The sequence below is a fragment of the Leucoraja erinacea genome, chromosome 7 (assembly GCF_028641065.1).
Source record: "Leucoraja erinacea ecotype New England chromosome 7, Leri_hhj_1, whole genome shotgun sequence".
In the NCBI taxonomy this organism is placed as follows: Eukaryota; Metazoa; Chordata; class Chondrichthyes; order Rajiformes; family Rajidae; genus Leucoraja; species Leucoraja erinaceus.
Genome location: NC_073383.1, coordinates 65,042,667 through 65,064,109, shown reverse-complemented (window position 1 = coordinate 65,064,109; position 21,443 = coordinate 65,042,667). Strand labels below are relative to the sequence as shown.

General features: G+C 40.4%; 1 protein-coding gene and 1 long non-coding RNA gene across 3 annotated transcripts in view; one reads left to right on the top strand and one right to left on the bottom strand.

The window, feature by feature from the left end:
* The window catches only part of LOC129699063 (activin receptor type-2A-like), a 110,916-nt gene extending 104,565 nt beyond the window's left edge, over positions 1-6,351 (bottom strand). Inside the window, exon 1 of one of the 2 annotated variants that reach the window (XM_055638681.1) lies at positions 5,840-6,351. In XM_055638681.1, coding sequence (XP_055494656.1) covers positions 5,840-5,894 — 55 coding nt within the window. In that variant the 5' untranslated portion in view covers positions 5,895-6,351. The remainder of the gene's footprint in view (positions 1-5,839) is intronic. The other variant, XM_055638682.1, reaches the window with a different exon arrangement.
* A 422-nt stretch (positions 6,352-6,773) lies between these two features.
* Positions 6,774-8,863, top strand: LOC129699062 (uncharacterized). Its single transcript, XR_008723771.1, has 2 exons — positions 6,774-7,415; positions 8,118-8,863. It is a non-coding gene; the product is annotated as an uncharacterized LOC129699062 (long non-coding RNA).
* Positions 8,864-21,443: the final 12,580 nt, after the last annotated feature.

The following is a 21,443-nucleotide window of genomic DNA, read 5'->3' as shown; positions in this document are numbered from 1 at the left end:
GCGCTGATATTGAGATTGAAGCCCTATGTCTTGTGATGTGCCATAGGGATTTGTGCTGGGTCGACAATCGTTTGTCATCTATATTAATGATTTGGATGATAATGTTGTAATGTGTTTTGCAGATGTCACCAATATTCATGAAGGGTCAGTGAAGACAGTTATTTAAGAATCTAACAGTTCTACATGAACTATGGCAGCAACTCATGGAATGGCAGATGGAATTTAACTCAGGCAAGTGTGAGATTATGTATTTTAGTAAATTAAAGCAGGGCAGAACTTGAACAGTAACTTCCAGGGTCCTAGAGAGAGTTCTAGAATAGAGAGACCTAGGAGTACAGGTACATAGTTTGCAGAAAGTAGCGACGCAGGTTGACTGAATGGGAAAAAAAAACATTTGGCATGCCTGCCTTTGCCTGTCAGGACACTGTGTACAAAAGCTAGGATGTTATGCGGCAACTGTACAAGTCTTCTTCTTCTTGCAAATGAAACATAAACCAAAGGAATAGTTAGATCTCAAGCCGGGTGTTGAGCAACCAGTACTGTACAAGTACTTGTACTGAACTGTACAATTCATATGATCACATTAGTAGTACTGTCGCAGTTCTGGTCATCCAGGAATAAGATGTAACTAAGCTGGAAGTAACTAAGGGTGCAGAAAAGACCAGGACTAGAGGGTTCGAGCTATAAAGGAATGGATGGATAGGCTGGAACTTTGCTCACTGGAGCAAGGAGGCTGAGGATTGACCTTCAATATATGCAAAATGTTGGGGGCCACACATACAATGAATGGTCAGAGCCCTTATCCCCTCCAGGGTGGAGGAATCTAAATCTAGAGGGCATAGATTTAAGAGGGCAGGGAAACTTTAAAAAGGCACAGAAGGGCACATTTTCTGCACAGGGTGGCGAGTATATTGATCAAGCTGTCAGAGGACGCTGTTACAGTAGGTACAATTACAATGTTCAAAAGACATTTAGACAGATGAATGATTAGGAAAGGTTTAGGATATGGGCCAAATGCATTTAAATGGGACTAGCTGCGAGATACATTGATCAGCATGAATGGGTTGGCCTAAAGGGCCTGTTTCCCTGCTGCATGACTATGTTGCTTAAATGAGTTTGCAGGATGTGAAGGGACATAGGAGTGAAAAGGTTTGAGTTCCCAAATACAATTAAAACAAAAAAATTAAGCAGTGGAGAAAACAAACTGGTCATGTGGTCAGTCTTATGACAAAAATTCCAAAGCTCCTTGCAATTGCAACAAGGCAAAGATAGCGGACGTCACATCTTAACAGCTAATTAAGCACTTTTTAAATGCTATCGCTTTTATATTTAATAATATTCACCAACTGCTATCTTACACAAATCTTTCATGATATCAGGGCACTCCAAAATGGTTAGAGCAAATGCAATTTTTCTGAAGTACAGTTACTGCTGTAAATGTTTTTGTTGAACTTGAGGATTCTTTTTTTTTTTTAAGTTTTTTTTTTAAAGTGTCTTATATTGTTCTAAACATATTATAGTTTGCCACTTCTAACTTTTAATTTAAAAATAACTTTCATTGCACTTTAAATAGTTATTCCGTCAGTGACACCCCTCTCACCTCACTAACATACAATTTTAATCCTTTGGTGCACCATTATATGACCTCTCCATGACAAAGGAAGGTGGTAGAATTGGTATAGGTTTCTATTTCTGGCCATGTTAAACCCCGTTACAGAATATGAGGCGTTTTTGCACTTTGGAGTAAACCATTATGAAACAAATCTGACTTTACTGTTGGACTGCCAGGGAAAAGCATTTGAATTCAAATTTCTTCAAAAACATAACTACAGTTAACCCTGGCAGTCCAACAGTAAAATAAAATTACTAATACATGCAAACAATTCATCCATGTAATGGAAACAGTAAAACAATTTTTGAGAAAGATTTCAATAATCAGTATCCCTTTCCTGCATTTTCCTCATATCCCTTGACTCATTTAGCCCCAAGAGCTAAACCTAACTCTCTTGAAAACATCCAGTGAACTGGCCTCCACCATCTTACGTGGCAGAGAATTCCAGATTCACAACTCTCTGGGTGAATTTCTATTTCCTCATCTCAGTCCTAAATGGCCTACCCCTTATTCTTAAACTGTGACCCCTGGTTCTGGACTCCCCCCAACATCGGGAACATTTTTCCTGCATCTAGCATGTCCAATCTCTTAAGAATTTTATATGTTTCTATAAGAATCCTTCTCATCCTTCTAAATTCCAGTGAACACAAGCCCAGTTGACCCATTCTTTCATCATATGTCACTCCCGCCATTTCGGGAATTAACCTGGTGAACCTACGCAGTACTCCCTCAATTGCAATAATGTCCTTCCTCAAATTAGGAGAACAAAATTGCACACAATACTCCAGGTGCAGTCTCACCAGGGCCCTGTACAACTTCAGTAGGACCTCGGGTAGACACAAAATGCTGGAGTAACTCAGCGGGACTGGCAGCATCTCTGGAGAAGGAATGGGTGACGTTTCGGGTCGAGACCCTTCTTCAGTAGGACTTTGTTTCTAAACTCAAATCCTCTCTCAATGAAGACCAACATGCCATTAGCTTTCTTCACTACCTGTTCCACCTGCATGCTTACTTTCAGTGACGATGTGCAAGCACACCCAGGTCTCATTGCACCTCCCCTTTTCCTAATTTGACACCATTCAGATCATAATCTGCCTTCCTGCTCTTGCCACCAAAGTGGATAGTCTCACATGTATCCATATTATACTGCATCCCCCATGCATCTGCCCACTCACTCGACCTATCCAAGTCATCCTGCAGCCTCATCGCAGCCCACACTGCCACCCAGCATTATGTCATCTGCAAACTTGGAGATGTCACATTTAATTATATTGCAAATAACTGGAGTCCCAGCACCGGGCCTTGCAGCACCCCACTAGTCACTGTCTGCCATTCTGAAATGGACCTGTTAATTCCAACTCTGCTTCCTTTCTGTCAACCAGTTCTCTATCCATGTCAATACTCTGCCCCCAATAACATGTGCTCTAATTATGCACATTAATCTCTTGTATGGGACCTTGTCAAAGGCTTTTTGAAAGTCCAGATACACCGCATCCACTGGCAGACACAAAATGCTGGAGTAACTCAGCGGGACAGGCAGCATCTCTGGAGAGAAGGAATGGGGACGTTTCGGGTCGAGACCCATCTTCATTCACTGGCTCTCCCTTATCCATTCTACATGATACATCTTCCAAAAATTCCAGAAGAGTAGTCGTGCATGATTTCCCCTACATAAATCCATGCTGCTTTCCAAATACGCAGCTATAACATCTTTAACAATCGACTCAAACATCTCCCCCCCCTACCGATGTACGGGTAACTGGTCTCTAATTCCCAGTTTTCTCTCTCCCTCCTTTCTTAAAAAGTAGTTACATTGACTTCAACTGTGTGGTTTTAAATCTTGCCACCTTAAGTTGTTTAATACATTTGTTTTTAAACAGAGGATGCCATGACAACGATATGCACAATGGTAGTAGTTTACTCCAATTTCAGTACTTGTGTCACACTTTTGCAAGTTTTTATGAAGGTACCACAACTACATGGTTGCATTTACTCATCTGATTACAACGTTTTATTTGGACAAATCTCATCATCAAAGTTCAGAGCCAAAGAATTTACATATTTTTCAAACGTGCCCAAAAACACACAACACCAGATTTTAAATCAAAAGAAAAACGCTTTTTAATATAAATACAAATGCGGATATGTTTTAAGGTATTAAAAAAAAACGTGATATGCACAAAAGTGCAGTCTAAATCACAAACTTGATCAGTCTAGAACAAGATTGACAGTGTTTTTGATGTAAACCACCTTAAATGATGCAAAGTAGTGCAATAAATCGGTTGCATAAACAGTCAGAAGTTTCTCACCTATTTTTATTTTTCATAATCAAAACTTTATTAGCAATTATGCACAATGTCCCGTTTCAAATTTTCGGTTAAACCAAGACAAAAATAAAATTGCGGCCTACATTTTTTTATTATTACAGTGAAAGGCTGGCTACGTTTCCAATGACAAAACCGCCTAAGCAAAACAAATCAATCAAAGCGTTTACACACGTCGTCTCGTTCACCCACCTTTAAAATTACAACTATTTTTCAGTATATTAAAAAAAAACTTTTAAAAAATATGCTTAACATGCAAGCTCGACTGTGGAAATCTTCATGGGTTCGGTCTGACAACGTGTGCACTATTGATATGTCTATAAATCAAATACACCACTGATAGATATTGCCAGCAAATCCAGATCAGTGAATATTTGATTGCCTGATTTTGTATCGATTTTACTTTCGACTATGTAAAAAAATATTTCTCACGCAAATATGAAAACAATCTTCAACAACTATAATAGTTTCAGTCTGTATGGTACATTTGCGTGTGTTTTCAAATTAAATATTACAAATGACAATAAATTACATCCATCGGATATTCGGTACTAACTGTCAGCATCTACAATTAGTTTTAACCACGCTCTCTTCAGAGCGTTGACCCGTCCCCAAGCACTGCAGAGACCATCTATTTTACAGATCAACATTGAAGCGATAAATGAGAATTCATAAAGGATTTTGTATCGTACTGCCATCTTGCAATTGAGCATTTAAAACTACTTCCAAATAATGATTAATTCGACTAATTTCTACGGAGAAGCAAACAAAGATTACCGGGAATAAAACCAAATATAAACCATGTATTTGATACGGATTTCGTCTCATCGGTTCCCTTTCATTTAACGTGCAAATCGAACATGATGATACAAATTGGGCAGTGCGCCCCTCAGCCTGGACCAAAAAAACCCTCATAAAGCCTCGAGGTGTGTAGTTTGACAGTTCGTTCTTTTGAGGAAAGGCTGTTGCGCAGATTCTATAACAGATATAAATACTATCATATTTAAAACACAAAATGTGTGAAATATTAGGATTAATTCTGACCAGTTGTACCTCGAGTCCAAACGAGCAGCAAACAGTAACCCTTAAAATCGAAAAGTATACATCCGAAGACACAGCAAAATTTGATTTATTTAAAATAATTACAAATTTAGTTTGAATAAAACATTCCGTTTCTGGGTGGAGTTCTAAATGCTTTATGCACATCCTCCGTCATATTTTAGAAGTCGTTTAAGCATAAAATGATTACTCTCAAAGGGGACTGGGAAAAATGTAAACTTTTCACAATCGCGTCTTAAATAAAGGGAGAAAAGGTTTTTTTAAGTTGCCATACGTACATGGTTGAAAATTAAATAGCAAGATATTGATTACAAATTAAACAGAATATTCGAAATGTGTTTATTATCAAAATGAGAAACACCAGTGAAATGGTGTTTCACGCTAAAAATCAAATGTTTCACTTTTCAATGAAATAAATCTGGCAGATCAGTGACAGCGTAATAGAAAAATATTTGATTTTTAGCAGATTACGCCAATGTGGGCTCTCCAGTAATGATCAAAACCAAATCTGTCCTGTGGACAAGAGCAACTATCACCAGATATATTTGGCGAAAGAAAAATGATAGTCGTTTCGGTGCCCATTTAATAAGTTTGCCTTTGCTACGAACAGTCACCTTGAGCAAGTGGATATATATCATTAAAACACAAACACCACGCTTCAAAAACTCGCACATGTACGCCCGGCACAAGCTGACTGAATTTACTCGCCGAATACGGAGTAAATTACACTGACTGGAATATTGATCTCAGTAATTAAAAAATGCAAAATCACTTTTTTTTTAAATATATTATTCACAAACAAGATATAAATTAAAATAAAATCTCCACCGGTTTAACTACTTACCCGAAGAGCACGAAATCAAAAACACAACAAACGCAAGCTTGGTACCAGCTCCCATGATGAGTTTTTTTGGACAGCTTTAAGAAAATGGACTAATCAAAATAAAACGTTTCGCTTCCAAAGGAAAGAAATTTCTCTGCGGCTCCACCACGTCTCCTGACTAGTTACTGGCTGCGATCCACCTTTTTTCTTCTTCAGCGGGCAACTTCATTCAGAAAAGATGGGAATTTGAGGCGCATCACACTTCGGTCGTCTTTTTTTTCCCCACATACACACGATGAGTTGGTTCGCTCAGAGCGCACGTTCCAATAAAAATAATAAAACGCAATTCGCGTAAGGGGGAAAAGGAGGGGGGGGGGGGGGCGATGAAGGATTATAAGAAAGGGAAAAGCCACAGTACAAATCCTCAGCTCATTTGATGCGAATGGTGTGCTCGAAGTCTCCCGGAATTCATAATTAGCAAAGTAGGCCTAAGTCCAAAATGGCGTTGAGTTGTTTTTGTTTCCTCCCCCCTCCCCCTTTACACTCGCCGAGGAGCGATTTTTTTTTTTCACAAGAAGGCCCGCCTCCCAACCTGAGGGAGGAGCTATGGTCCTGACTGACATTACATCTGCCCATTCACCGTCTCGCATGCCTATCACATCATCCTGATCGACGTGGCCCTCGGCCACTCGCGATCGCTGACGACAAAAAGGCGCGTTTATTATTGGAAGCCGACCAATCATCTTCGAGCGAAGTGGGCGGGACCTACGGTGAGCGTGTGTTAGTGTGTACCGTCACGGTTCAGGTTCGCTCAACCCAACTTGATAGCTACGATTGACACGCACGTGATCCCCCCCCCCCCCCCCCCCCCCCAGCAGTGATTTGCCATGGTTGCAGAAGATTGGCTGCAGGAGAGGGCGGGGAAAATGCCAGATTTACAATAAAGATAATATTAAAGGAATCTGAGTCCTGGAAGGAAACGATTGCAAAACATGTTTGGGATAGGTGCAAAGCATTGGAATGTTGTTACATCAAGAAGTGCTGTTGCAGCTCAAGCATGATACCACAAAAGCTGCTACTTTTTAAAGCATTACCAATAAAGATCGTTAAAGTTGCTGCATCGTTTTTATTGTTACACCAACCTGCAATAAACAATTGCCGGCCGTCCTTTCCTCTGTTGCTTTTTAGTCGAGGCTGAGCCAAATCAATGGTTCGAGTGATAAGATTCCTCGTTTAACTGTCTTGTTGAAATATATGCTTTCAATGCCAAACCTTTGGTTTTCAATGCAACATGTTACTTTGTTTTAAAAGGGTTCCGGAGTAATATATCAATGGGGCAGTAGACCGAGTCAGTTTTCAAATATTTGTATTTTATTTTCAGACTGGACGTTTTTAAATGCTAGCCTTCACCGGGTTTGCACGTTATTGTTTCTATCTCTCGGCTCGATCTTTCCCAGATAGGATTGTAGTTTGTTTCAGCCTTTCCGCCCTTTTATGCGTGGCAACTTCTAAAAAAATCTGTTCTTAAAATTCGAAGCAATATTTGCTGAAGCTATTTGAAACACTTCGATCAATTGCTGGATAAGAATATGTGCAGGTGAGAACTAATGTATACATTTCTCAAGACTTGTCCAAACAGATATTTGATGAAAATGCTACCACGGGCATTAAGTGTTGGTAACCGATCTCCCTCTATTCCTGTTGAACAAAGAGGACGGGCGTGTGTGTGTGTGTTTGCATGTGATGGGGAGATAAACTAGAATCCCTGAGAGGGAGCCATTTCCTCGGTTACTCAGGTCCGGATCTGCATTCACGAGCGCAGTGAACGGGAGAGTTTATTTCAATGGTGAGACAAGAGTCTGCAGATGCTGGATTCTTGAGCAAAACAACAACTGCTGGAGGAACTCAGCGGGTTAAGCAGCACCCCTGGAGGAAAATTAACCCTTTGGGTCCCTACCCGTCGGACCATTTCCCTCCACAGATGCTGCCTGCCCTGTCGAGTTTCTCCAGCACTTTGTTTTTTGCTTAGTGGTCATTTCAATCTTCAGTTTCCCTTTTTTTGGCGCATGGGCTGCAATTTCAAAAATGTTGTTTTGATTAATTCACGGAAATGGAACATATTTCAAATCCTATGAAGAAGGGTCCGGACCCGAAACGTCACCTATTCCTTCGCTCCTCGATGCTGCCTCACCCGCTGAGTTTCACCAGCATTTTTGTCTAACTTCAATGTATTCTGTTGGTTATTAATGAAAAAGCACTCCAATTCCCCAATCTCTGAACACCATGTGTTTTCCCACAGGACTTCTGGAAGAGAGGCAGGCAGTCAAGCTGATCAGACGCTTTGCTGGCCCAGTACCCAGACCTGTGTGCAGAAAAGTACACAATTGGGATGTGGCATTGAAAAGCAGGTCAGATATGGCATGGACAAGAGAGTTCTGGATGGGGGGACAGATCATGGATCGGAAGGCTGTCATTCCAGCAACCAGATGCCAGAAAGGAACGAATCAGAGATTTGTGACGATTAGAAGGGAATCTTTCACTGATTGTGGGGGGCATTGATATGGGGTCCCTACAACTAAAAGTCGGGATATGGCAGGGTGACCCAGGAGCTTGTGATCGGTTCTGAACTTTCTGTCCTGGGCCTCCTCCATTGTCATAGTAAGGTCAAACGCAAATAGGAGGAACAGCATCTCATATTTCGCTTGGGCAGCTTACAACCCAGTGGTATGACTATTGATTTCTCTAACTTCAAGTAGCCCTTACATCCCCTCCCCCCCTTTCCTTCCCTCTCCCACCCGTCATACCAGCTTCAAAGATCTTTTTGAATCTCATTGTCTATACTCGTTTTCACCTAGACCACAGCTAACAATGGCCTGCTTCCTTTATCATCGTTATTCTTTTACATATTCTTTCTCTCTACATCACCGTCTATATCTCTTGTTTCCCTTTCCCCTGACTAAGAAAGGTCTCGACCCAAAACGTCAACAAATTTTGTTGTACATGGTTCATGTTACAATGACAATAAAGAAACTATATTCTATTCTATTCTAGAGAGTAACCCCTGAGTTACTGCATCTTTTTGTGTCCATCTTCTTGTGATTGGTTGTTGGGTTGTTGTTGAGTGGACGGGGTCATTAGTTTGGTTGTAGGTACAAGGAACTTGCAGATGCTGGTAAATACACAAAAGTGCTGTAGTAACTAAGCAGGTCAGGCAGCACCGCTGGAGAACATGGATAGGTGACGCTTCAAACCGCGATCCTTCAGACTAGAAGTCAGTCAGAAGACTGAAAAAGGGACTCAACCCGGAACGTCACCTATCCATGTTCTCCAGAGATGCTGTCTGATCTGTTGAGTTACTCAACAGATCAGATCAACGCCGAATACAAGTTCTGTTGATCATTTCCTAGGGTAAGGAGATTAGTGGATGGAAATGGTCAGATTAGGATCATGAGGGTTGGACATCCCTGGGTTCAATACCTTGGTGAAGGGTATGGTGGAGCTTAGGTGCAAAGGAGAACTGGTACGTACATTAATTAAAAGTGGCCTACCAAAGTCTGGTTTCCAACACGAATATGTCTTCTCTGAACTGTGAGTGCAATGCAAATAGTGCCCAACAATAGGTACACTTTATAGCCACATGCACAACCAAATGTAGAAACACCTCATCATGTGATACCTGACAAGAAGTGCCAAGTTAAATTTTTGGAGTGCTGCAATTTGACCAAAAAACCCATCTTAATCACATTCTGGTCTGGAAAAGAAAAATCACCCTCATATGCATGACACCAAACAGAAAAGTGCTATATGATTAAATTCCTTGGTCCGTATATTTTTTAAGTTTTTTGAGGTCCTGCGATTTGTACTGAAAAAAGTGCAGGGAAGCTGCGGACTACCGATTGTTAAAGAGAATAATGGTTTGTCATGTTACAGTTATGTAACTAGAAATATAATAAAAGTTATGGTATTTATTTTGGCGCTATTAGTGATTGTATCACTCAAAGATTAAATTGGAATAAATATTTAAAAGAAAATCTAATTATAAAGTCTCATTATATTTAGCTTATTGATATGGTAATTATTTTCTACTGTGATGCTTTGTATAGTTAACACAATTTTGACGCTACGCGAATGTGCCACAAGAATAACTACTAAAATAAGAATAAGAATAAAATAATTACTCATGTAGTCAAGAACTTAGTTTCTTCACACCTTAGAGGAATTTTAAAACCCATTCTATTTTGGTTTAAAAGAATATCAACTTTATGTGCAAGAGGATATTTGGCAATTCCTATTCAGCCATTATTGACTGATTTTATATGCGGACCACTTTCCTGTCCTAACAACATATATCTTCTTCCCTTAATATCTAGAAATCTATATACTGAGCCTCCATTGTTTGGATAAGAAGGAACTGCAGATGCTGGTTTAAATCAAAGATAGACACAAAAAGCTGGAGTAACATAAAAACACAAAAAGACACAAATAGACATAAAAAGCTGGAGACACTTGGGTCTCGATCCGAAACGTCACCCATTTCTTCTATCCAGAGATGCTGCCTGCCCCGCTGAGTTACTCCAGCTTGGTTTTTTTGTTAGTTTTTTTTAAATTGTCATGTACTGAGGTACAGTGAAAAACTTTTGTGTTGTGTGCTATCCATTTCAGTTCCCGATGGTTAATGAAATTTCACCTCATCAGAGTTCAAAATATCTGACCTCTTATTTTGAGATGGTGATCCTTGGTTCTAGATACCCCAACCAACCCTTGCTCAATCCTTTTGAAGCGCAGTTAGAATCTTTTATTTTTCAATGAGATCACTTTAATTTCCCTAAACCCAGGAGAGAGTAGAGGTGCACCTTGCTTAATCTCTCCTGTTGGGACAAACCTTCTTATCTCAGGATTTAATCTTGTAAACATCTGTTGTGTTCTATATGATACGATAAACTGTATTCATCCCCAGAGGGAAATTGGTCGGCCAAAGTCACAACACACAACAAACTTGAAATTAAAAGTGAAAAAAAAGAAAAGGACAAGTGACTGTTGGCTGGCTGCCGTATGCACAGCGCCTATACCGGAACGAACGAATAAACAAACAAACAAACGTAGGCTTATCCCCTAAACTCTAAAACTACAGTGCTCCTCCCCCTCCCCCACACCGGGTCGCCCTTTGTTCTCCCACCGTCCCTCACGGCGGTACCCCCACACAGGGTCCCCATTGCTATTCACGGTGGATCCCAACGCCGGATCCCCATTGTCTTCCCCTCCCCCCCTCACACTCCACCACCACCGAGGTTCTCGCTGTCTCCGCCAAGGCTCTGTGTTTTGTGGCTGCAAGTACATCCATTCTTAAATAGGGAGACCAGACCTGTGCACAATATTCCAGGTGTAGTCTTATCAGGGCACTACGTAACTAGTAACATATCTTTTATTTTATACTGATGTGTAGACATCCTTAGTTTAGTTTAGTTTAGAGATACAAAGCGGAAACAGACGTTTCGGCCCACCGGGTCCACGGCGACCAGTGATCCCCTCACACTAACGCTTTCCTATGCACACTAGGGACAATTTACTGCGTCCCTACAGCAGATGAAAAGGTGTGCGATTTATTTAAAGAAAAATTGTACGGGATTAAATGATAATAATCTGATTTTAAATTACTGCCACAATGTGGGCCTTGCTGAAAAGGAGGATTTATTTTAATATTACACAAATGTAAAATTAATCCCAAACTGAATTTTTGCTGAAACTGAAATTGATCTGGTGATTTGTTTATCCTTACAGAAGAGTCCGAAGGTATAGAAACATAGAAACATAGAAATTAGGTGCAGGAGTAGGCCATTCGGCCTTCGAGCCTGCACCGCCATTCAATATGATCATGGCTGATCATCCAACTCAGTATCCCGTACCTGCCTTCTCTCCATACCCCCTGATCCCCTTAGCCACAAGGGCCACATCTAACTCCCTCTTAAATATAGCCAATGAACTGGCCTCAACTACCCTCTGTGGCAGAGAGTTCCAGAGATTCACCACTCTCTGTGTGAAAAAAGTTCTTCTCATCTCGGTTTTAAAGGATTTCCCCCTTATCCTTGAGCTGTGACCCCTTGTCCTGGACTTCCCCAACATCGGGAACAATCTTCCTGCATCTAGCCTGTCCAACCCCTTAAGAATTTTGTAAGTTTCTATAAGATCCCCTCTCAATCTCCTAAATTCTAGCAAGTATAAACCAAGTCTATCCAGTCTTTCTTCATAAAACAGTCCTGACATCCCAGGAATCAGTCTGGTGAACCGTCTCTGCACTCCCTCTATGGCAATAATGTCCTTCCTCAGATTTGGAGACCAAAACTGTATGCAATACTCCAGGTGTGGTCTCACCAAGACCCTGTACAACTGCAGTAGAACCTCCCTGCTCCTATACTCAAATCCTTTTGCAATGAAAGCTAACATACCATTCGCTTTCTTTACTGCCTGCTGTACCTGCATGCCTACCTTCAATGACTGGTGTACCATGACACCCATGTCTCGCTGCATCTCCCCCTTTCCCAATCGGCCACCATTTAGATAATAGTCTGCTTTCCCGTTTTTGCCACCAAAATGGATAACCTCACATTTATCCACATTATACTGCATTTGCCAAACATTTGCCCACTCACCCAGCCTATCCAAGTCACCTTGCAGTCTCCTAGCATCCTCCTCACAGCTAACACTGCCCCCCAGCTTAGTGTCATCTGCAAACTTGGAGATATTGCCTTCAATTCCCTCATCCAGATCATTAATATATATTGTAAATAGCTGGGGTCCCAGCACTGAGCCTTGCGGTACCCCACTAGTCACTGCCTGCCATTGTGAAAAGGACCCGTTTACTCCTACTCTTTGCTTCCTGTTTGCCAGCCAGTTCTCTATCCACATCAATACTGAACCCCCAATGCCTTGTGCTTTAAGTTTGTATACTAATCTCTTATGTGGGACCTTGTCGAAAGCCTTCTGGAAGTCCAGATACACCACATCCATTGGTTCCCCCCCTATCCACACTACTAGTTACATCCTCAAACATAATTTACCTTTCGTAAATCCATGCTGACTTTGTCCAATGATTTCACCACTTTCCAAATGTGCTGCTATCCCATCTTTAATAACTGACTCTAGCAGTTTCCCCACTACCGATGTTAGACTAACTGGTCTGTAATTCCCCATTTTCTCTCTCCCTCCCTTCTTAAAAAGTGGGGTTACGTTTGCTACCCGCCAATCTTCAGGAACTACGAATTGCATTGCAGTATGAATTGCAGAAAGACAAAGGTATATGGCCTGTAAGCATTTTTATAAAGATTTTCCAGGATTACAGGATTACACCAACTTTTTCACATTTTGCATTATTAGTAAAATCTTTGTATATTTTACATAATAGCTTTTTGACTCTTTTTTTTGATGTAACATTTTGGAAATTTGGGGTAAAATTGAAAATGCTGAAAATTGAAACGTAAGAGAATTGCAATGATTAAATTACTTGCATCTATTTGAACCAGTGCAGGATGTACAGAAAAGCAATGATCTCAGCTCACGATCATAGTTAGTGTCTGGTAAGCCTGCGGTAACCGTTCTATTATTATTATCATCATTAGCGCTTATCCATTGGGTGTTATTTTGTGAATGGCTAGCACCAGCTGAAGCCAGCTGGTGTTTATTGAATCCACATCTGTAGCTTTTGAAGGGGAGGTAGCTGCAACAGCTGACGGAAATTTTGCAGTGTTTAAAAAAGTAAGGGGGAAAGCCACAATGAAGCAGGGCAGGGAGAGGCAAACTGGATATTTCAACATAACTCCTTATGACTTGGTGATTCCAATGAAGGGCAGAAAGATTATCTCTGCCTAGGAACCTTGGAACCCATTTTGATTGCTAACGACGAGGCAGTGGGAAGAAGTTACTGAGGTTAACATCATGAGTAAAGTATCCAGGATATTGTCGCAGAGCTAGAAAAACTTTAATGACTTCCCACAAATTCAGGGTGAGGAATGTTATCACCCCAAATCAGCTCAAATATTGTTCTATGCAATGCACCTTCCTCATTTACCTAAGTCTTTTTCAATCGTAATGTATGTTTGACATTTAAGTGACACATTACACCCGCATAGGTTCATCATTATTATAATACTCACATCCAATTTGCTTAGTTTAAACATACACACCCATGTATTTAACCATGACGGGCACGCCCACATTTTTGGGCACTCTCCCAACATTCCTCCTGCATGTGAAGGTAGCACACAATTAATCCCAGCAGATTGACAAGAGGTAGAACCATATCTGGCGTTATCAATACCCCATTTTAAGAAGGAATGGAGAAGTTAGAAAATCATCTCAGTGACATAGCAATTAGATCTACTCCTTAATAGCTCTGTGGGCCTGGATCCGACCCTGACCTTAGGTGCTCTTTGTGTGGAGTTTGAATATTCTTCTGTTGATTGTGTGGATCCCTCGGGTGCTCTGGTTTCCTTTCACATCCCAGAGATATCCCAAAGTTTAGCTGGACACTGCAAATTATACCTGGTGTAGTAAGTAGCAAAGTATCAAATCGGTTTATGGATCCTCCTCGTGAGAAGGATTCAGTTGCAGGGGCACAAAGGAATAAGACATGGAGCAATTGGACTGATGGGACAATTGGTGGTGCTGTTTGGAATAACTCCTCATAGATCCTGCAACCCATACTCTGTTCTGACCTCCAGTGCCATGTATGAGATGTTTGAACATTTCCCCAGTGACTTTGTGGGCTTCCCCAACATCCTGAAGAATATCTAAAAAAATGTGAATTAGGTAGATTATATTTATTGGATAGTAACCATATATAGCCATATAACAAATATAGCACGGAAACAGGCCATCTCGGCCCTTCTAGTCCGTGCCGAACACTTACTCTCACCTAGTCCCATCTACCTGCACTCAGACCATGATATTACCCTTCATCCCCCTGCGCTCCATGGAATAGAGACCCAACCTATATAACCATAAAACAATTACAGCACGGAAACAGGCCATCTCGGCCCTTCAAGTCCATGCCGAACACTCAGACCGTAATCCTCCATTCCTTTCCCGTCCATATACCTATCCAATTTATTTTTAAATGATAAAATCGAACCTGCCCCCACCACTTCCACTGGAAGCTCATTCCACACAGCTACCACTCTCTGAGTAAAGATGTCCCCCCTCATGTTACCCCTAAACTTCTGTCCCTTAATTCTCAAGTCATGTCCTCTTGTTTGAATCTTCCCTACTCTCAATGAGAAAAGCTTATCCACGTCAATTCTGTCTATCCCTCTCATCATTTTAAAGATCTCTATCAAGTCCCCCCTTAACCTTCTGCGCTCCAAAGAATAAAGACATAGCTTGTTCAACCTTTCTCTGTAACTTAGTTGCTGAAATCCAGGCAACATTCTAGTAAATCTCCTGTGTACTCTATCTATTTTGTTGACAGCGCAGAGGGAGAAGAGGAGGGAAGAGACTGGAGCCCTAAGATTTTTGCCTCCACCACAGTGAGGAGGTGCTTGGAGGATACACTGTGCTGGATGTTAATTTGTGTTTAGTGTTGTTTATTATTGTATGATTGTATGTATGACTGCAGGCACAAAATTCCGTTCAGACCGTAAGGTCTGAATGACAATAAAGGAATTCAATTCAATTCAATCCTTCCTATTATCCTAGCAATTATAGACCTGTTAGTTTGACTTCAGTGGTGGGCAAATTAATGGAAAAGATACTTAGAGACAACATATATAAGCATCTAGATAAACAGGGTCTGATTAGGAACAGTCAACATGGATTTGTGCCTGGAAGGTCATGTTTGACTAATCTTCTTGAATTTTTTGAAGAGGTTACTAGGGAAATTGACGAGGGTAAAGCAGTGGATGTTGTCTATATGGACTTTAGTAAGGCCTTTGACAAGGTTCCTCATGGAAGGTTGGTTAAGAAGGTTCAACTGTTGGGTATAAATGCAGGAATAGCAAGATGGATTCAACAGTGGCTGAATGGGAGAAGCCAGAGGGTAATGGTGGATGGCTGTTTATCGGGTTGGAGGCAGGTGACTAGTGGGGTGCCTCAGGGATCTGTGTTGGGTCCTTTGTTGTTTGTCATGTACATCAATGATCTGGATGAAGGTGTGGTAAATTGGATTAGTAAGTATGCAGATGATACCAAGATAGGGGGTGTTGTGGATAATGAAGAGGATTTCCAAAGTCTACAGAGTGATTTAGGCCATTTGGACAAATGGGCTGAAAGATGGCAGATGGAGTTTAATGCTGATAAATGTGAGGTGCTACACCTTGGCAGGACAAATCAAAATAGGAAGTACATGCTAAATGGTAGGGAATTGAAGAATACAGTTGAACAGAAGGATCTGGGTATAACCGTGCATAGTTCCTTGAAGGTGGAATCTCATATAGATAGGGGGGTAAAGAAAGCTTTTGGTATGCTAGCCTTTATAAATAAGAGCATTGCGTATAGAAGCTGGGGTGTAATGTTTAAATTGTACAAGGCATTGGTGAGACCCAATCTGGAGTATGGTGTACAATTTTGGTCGCCAAATTATAGGAAGGATGTCAACAAAATAGAGAGAGTACAGAGGAGATTTACTAGAATGTTGCCTGGGTTTCAGCAACTAAGTTACAGAGAAAGGTTGAACAAGTTAGGGCTTTATTCTTTGGAGCGCAGAAGGTTAAGGGGGGACCTGATAGAGGTCTTTAAAAATGATGAGAGGGATAGACAGAGTTGATGGGGACAAGCGTTTCCCTTTGAGAATAGGGAAGATTCAAACAAGAGGACATGACTTCAGAATTAAGGGACAGAAGTTTAGGGGTAATATGAGGGGGAACTTCTTTACGCAGAGAGTGGTGGCGGTGTGGAATGAGCTCCCAGTGGAAGTGGTGGAGGCAGGTTCATTGGTATCATTTAAAAATAAATTGGATAGGCATATGGATGAGAAGGGAATGGAGGGTTATGGTACGAGTGCAGGCAGGTGGGACTAAGGGGAAAAAAAAATTGTTCGGCATGGACTTGTAGGGCCGAGATGGCCTGTTTCCGTGCTGTAATTGTTATATGGTTATATGGTTATATGGTTATAATTAGGTGACCAAAATTGTACACCATACTCCAGAATTGGTCTCACCATTGCCTTGTACAATTTTAACATTACATCCCAACTTCTATACTCAATGCTCTGATTTATAAAGCCAGCACACCAAAAGCTTTATTTACCACCCTATTTACATGAGATTCCACCTGCAGGGAACTATGCACAGTTATTCCTAGATCCCTCTGTTCAACTGCATTCCTCAATTCGCTACCATTTACCATGTACGTCCTATTTTGATTTGTCCTGCCAAGATGTAACACCTCACACTTATCAGCATTAAACTCCATCTGCCATCTTTCAGCCCACTGTTCCAAATGGCCTAAATCTCTCTGTAGACTTTGAAAATCTACTTCATTATCCACAACACCACCTATCTTAGTATCATCTGCATACTTACTAATCCAATTTACCACACCATCATCCAGATCATTGATGTACATGACAAACAACATTGATGTACATGACAAAGTCCATCTAGCGCTGGTCTCCAGCAGCTCCTTACTGTATGTTCTGTGTATGGTGTGGAACATGACATTAAATATAATGCTAGTAAGAGTGCTGTTATGATCTGTAGACCCAAAGAGGATAAATGTCTAATATATCCTGATTTTAAATTGTCTGACAATAATCTCAGTGTCTGTAATAAGATAAAATATCTAGGGCATATTATTACAGAACAAATGACAGATGATGAGGATATTTATAGGCAATGACGCATGCTGTATGTACAGGTGAATATTCTCTTGCGTAAATTTGGTGCGTGTGCAGATGTGGTGAAGATGTCACTATTTAGAGCATACTGCACACCACTCTACACTGCGCACCTGTGGTCGAACTATTTAAAGACTAGTATGCAGAGACTAAAGGTGGCATATAACGATGCCATGAGAACACTGCTAAGGCAACCTAGATGGTGTAGTGCCAGTAATATGTTTTTGGTTGCAGGAGTCAGTACTTTAGAAGCTATCCTAAGACACCACATGTATAAATTCATTTGCGGGATAAATTACTCTAAAAATGTGCTTATTGTGGCAAGTCAAACATAAGGGTTAGCACTACCCGCTACGAATCCCAGCTGTGGAGACACTCATATCGTTTTCTCGCTGTAGGAATTATCAGTAAACTTGAGAAATACTTTAAAAATTCCACTGTATACCCGGCTAAGCCAGGAGCTTTACCAGAGTTCATCGAAAGGATTGCTTTCTGTATTTCTTCCTCCCTGATGGGTTCATCTAACAACAAAGACTGATTATGCGATAAATTTGGTAAATTCAGTTTCTTTAAAAATTCATGCATTATATTGGAATCAGTAGGAAATTCTGATTCATATAGCAGGGTATAAAATTCTTGAAAGGATTTATTAAGTTCATCATGATCTACTGTCAGATTACCATCTCGTTTATTAACTTTAATAATCTGACGTTTGGCTGAAACAGCTTTCAACTGATTGGCAAGTAATTTGCCAGATTTATCACCATGTATATAAAATTGACTTTAGGTTTTAAGTAGTTGATTCTCAATCGGTGATACTAATAACAAATCATGTCTCATTTGAAGTTCAATATTCTTATAAAGCTCTAAACTAGGAGCTTTTGAATATTTTTTTATCAATTTCTATAATCTCATCAGCCAATATACGTATTTCATTTTTAACTTGTTTTTTTAATCCCGCAGAGTATGAAATGATTTGTCCACAAATATGTGCCGTAAAAGCATCCCAGACTACCCCATTGGTTATTTCTTCAGTAGAGTTTGTTGAAAAGAAAAAGACAATCTGTTCTTTAATAAAATTAACAATATTCAAATCTTGAAGCAAAGTAGTATTAAATTGCCATTGTTTAGCACTAGAATTGTAATCAGATAGTTTGCTAATAGTTTCAATGGTGCATGATCAGAGATGGCAATTGCATCATACTCGCATGCAGTAACCGATGAGACTAACCGGGAGTCTATTATAAAGTAGTCAATCCTGGATATACTATATCTATGATTTACATGAGAGAAAAAAAGAAAATTATTTATCATTTGAATCTCTAAACTTCTAACATTCCAGAAAACATTCCAGTAAAAAATAATTAATAAAACAAGCGGATTTATTTGGGAGTGCTTGATTAGAAACATAGAAACATAGAAAATAGGTGCAGGTGTAGGCCATTTGGCCCCTTCGAGCCAGCACCGCCATTCAATATGATCATGGCTGATCATCCAACTCAGTATCCCGTACCTGCCTTCTTTCCATACCCCCTGATCTCCTTAGGCAGAAGGGCCACATCTAACTCCCTCTTAAATATAGCCAATGAACTGGCCTCAACTACCTTCTGTGGCAGAGAACTCCAGAGATTCTCTGTGTGAAAAATGTTTTTCTCATCTCGGTCCTAAAAGACTCTCCCCTTATCCTTAAACTGTGACCCCTTGTTCTGGACTTCCCCAACATCAGGAACAATCTTCCTGCATCTAGCCTGTACATTCCAGATTTTAAACTTGAACACCATGGAATATTGGTGAAATAACATGGAGTGATCGGGTGATACACATATAGTAGGATGCCTTAGGCCAATGAGTGTGTCAGTTCTGCAGAGATTATTAAATGACTTTTAGATTGAGAAAAAGCTGTTGAATAATGTCCCTTGAGTAGACATATATGTACCTGAGAGTAGACCTAGATATGCTGGACCAAATGGCCTATTTCAGTGCTGTACAGTGGACCCCAGTATTGAGGCTATTTGGGTAATGGAAATTAGTCCTTACGGAATTTGTAGGCCACATTGCAAAAATTTGAGATACAGAGTAAAATTCACTCGCAGAATTTATGTGAAAAAACACAATTAAATAAAGATAAAAGTAACTTTTTTTCAATTCACATATCTTGTTGCAGGCACAGATGACACAGCTTTTCATTATTGAAAATCATGATGTGCACTGTTTTCTTGGAGCACAACTACCTCGTGATGAAGTGCTCACTATAACCTTGGATTAGAAACATAGAGACATAGAAAAATAGGTGCAGGAGTAGGCTATTCAGCCCTTCAAGCCAGCATCGCCATTCAATATGATAATGGCTGATCATCAGTACCCCGTTCCTGCTTTTTCCCCCATATCCCTTGGTTCCTTTAGCGCTAAGAGCTAAATCTAACTCTCTCTTGAAAACATCCAGTGCATTGACCACCACTGCCTTTCTGTGGCAGAGAGTTCCACAGATTCACAACGCACTGGGTGAAAGAGGTTTACCTCATCTCAGTCCTAAATGGCCGAAAAGGTTTATTCTCATCGCAGTCCTAAATAGCCGAAAATGTTTTTCCTCATCTCAGTCCTAAATGGCCTACCCTTTATTCTTAAGCTGTAACCCCTGATTCTGGACTCTCACAACATTGGGAAAATCTTTCCTGCATTTAGCCTTTCCAATCCTTTAAGAATTTTATATGATTCTATAAGATCCCCTCTGGACATTAATAAGGGGTTGTACTCATATGGGGTAAAATTGCCACCTAAATTATTTCATGCAGCTACAAGGGATTGCTCAGTCCATCACAGCATGGACCTCCTCACCATCGAAAGGATCCACAGAAGGCGCTGCCTCAAGAACACAACTGATATCATCACAGACGCACACCACCCCAGCCACGCTCACACCTTGCTACTACCATCGGGAAGGTGGTACAGGAGCCTGCAAACCATGACATCCAGGTTCAAGCACTGCTTCTTCCCAGCAACCATCAGACTCTTGAATAATGCACAGCAATAACCACTACCTCAGCAACTATAATCTACTATGGACTTGGTGTTACACAATAGACTTTAGTTTGAATTATTATGATCTAGTTACCTAGTTTTACTAATTGACAATTTATTATGTTTTTAATAATTGTATATTTATTGCATTAATGGGCCTATTAAGCTGCTGCAGGTACGAATTTCAATGTTCCATTGTTGATACATATGACAATTAAATACTCTTGACATGACTCCACGGTCTTCACCTATCAAGTAGACAGGTTTACTACTACATTGCTTCATCAACTGCTTCTCCAGCACTTCCCTCTGACACCAATTCCAAAATGATGTTTATGACAGCAGGTTTCATTAATAACCATTGCAGCTGGTATTTTTTTCAGAACTTCAATAATCAGAAGATTAATTACGCGATGGAAAGTGAGATTTCAGTGGCTTCTGGAAAATTGCTGCGACTATAATGCTGGAATCTTGAAAGTGTCTTTTTTTTTAAGTCAATTTTTCATGCTAAATGTGATACACTGAATGAATGTGTTTGCTGGGTATCTAGCAGCAGTAATAAATTCTGATTAACGTGAAAATAATTAAACACCTTGTTTTCCACTTTAAGTGTTGAATGCTTGGATGTTTAATGGGTTTAATCCTGAAGCTTCCCTTGGGTGGTAGTATATATTTTACATGCTCCTTGTGTTCAGTCCAGGTGTAACAACCAAGTTAATATGACATTTCCGGAACTATTGCTCTTGCATTAAACATTCAAATTGCTTCATGAGAGAGGGCAAG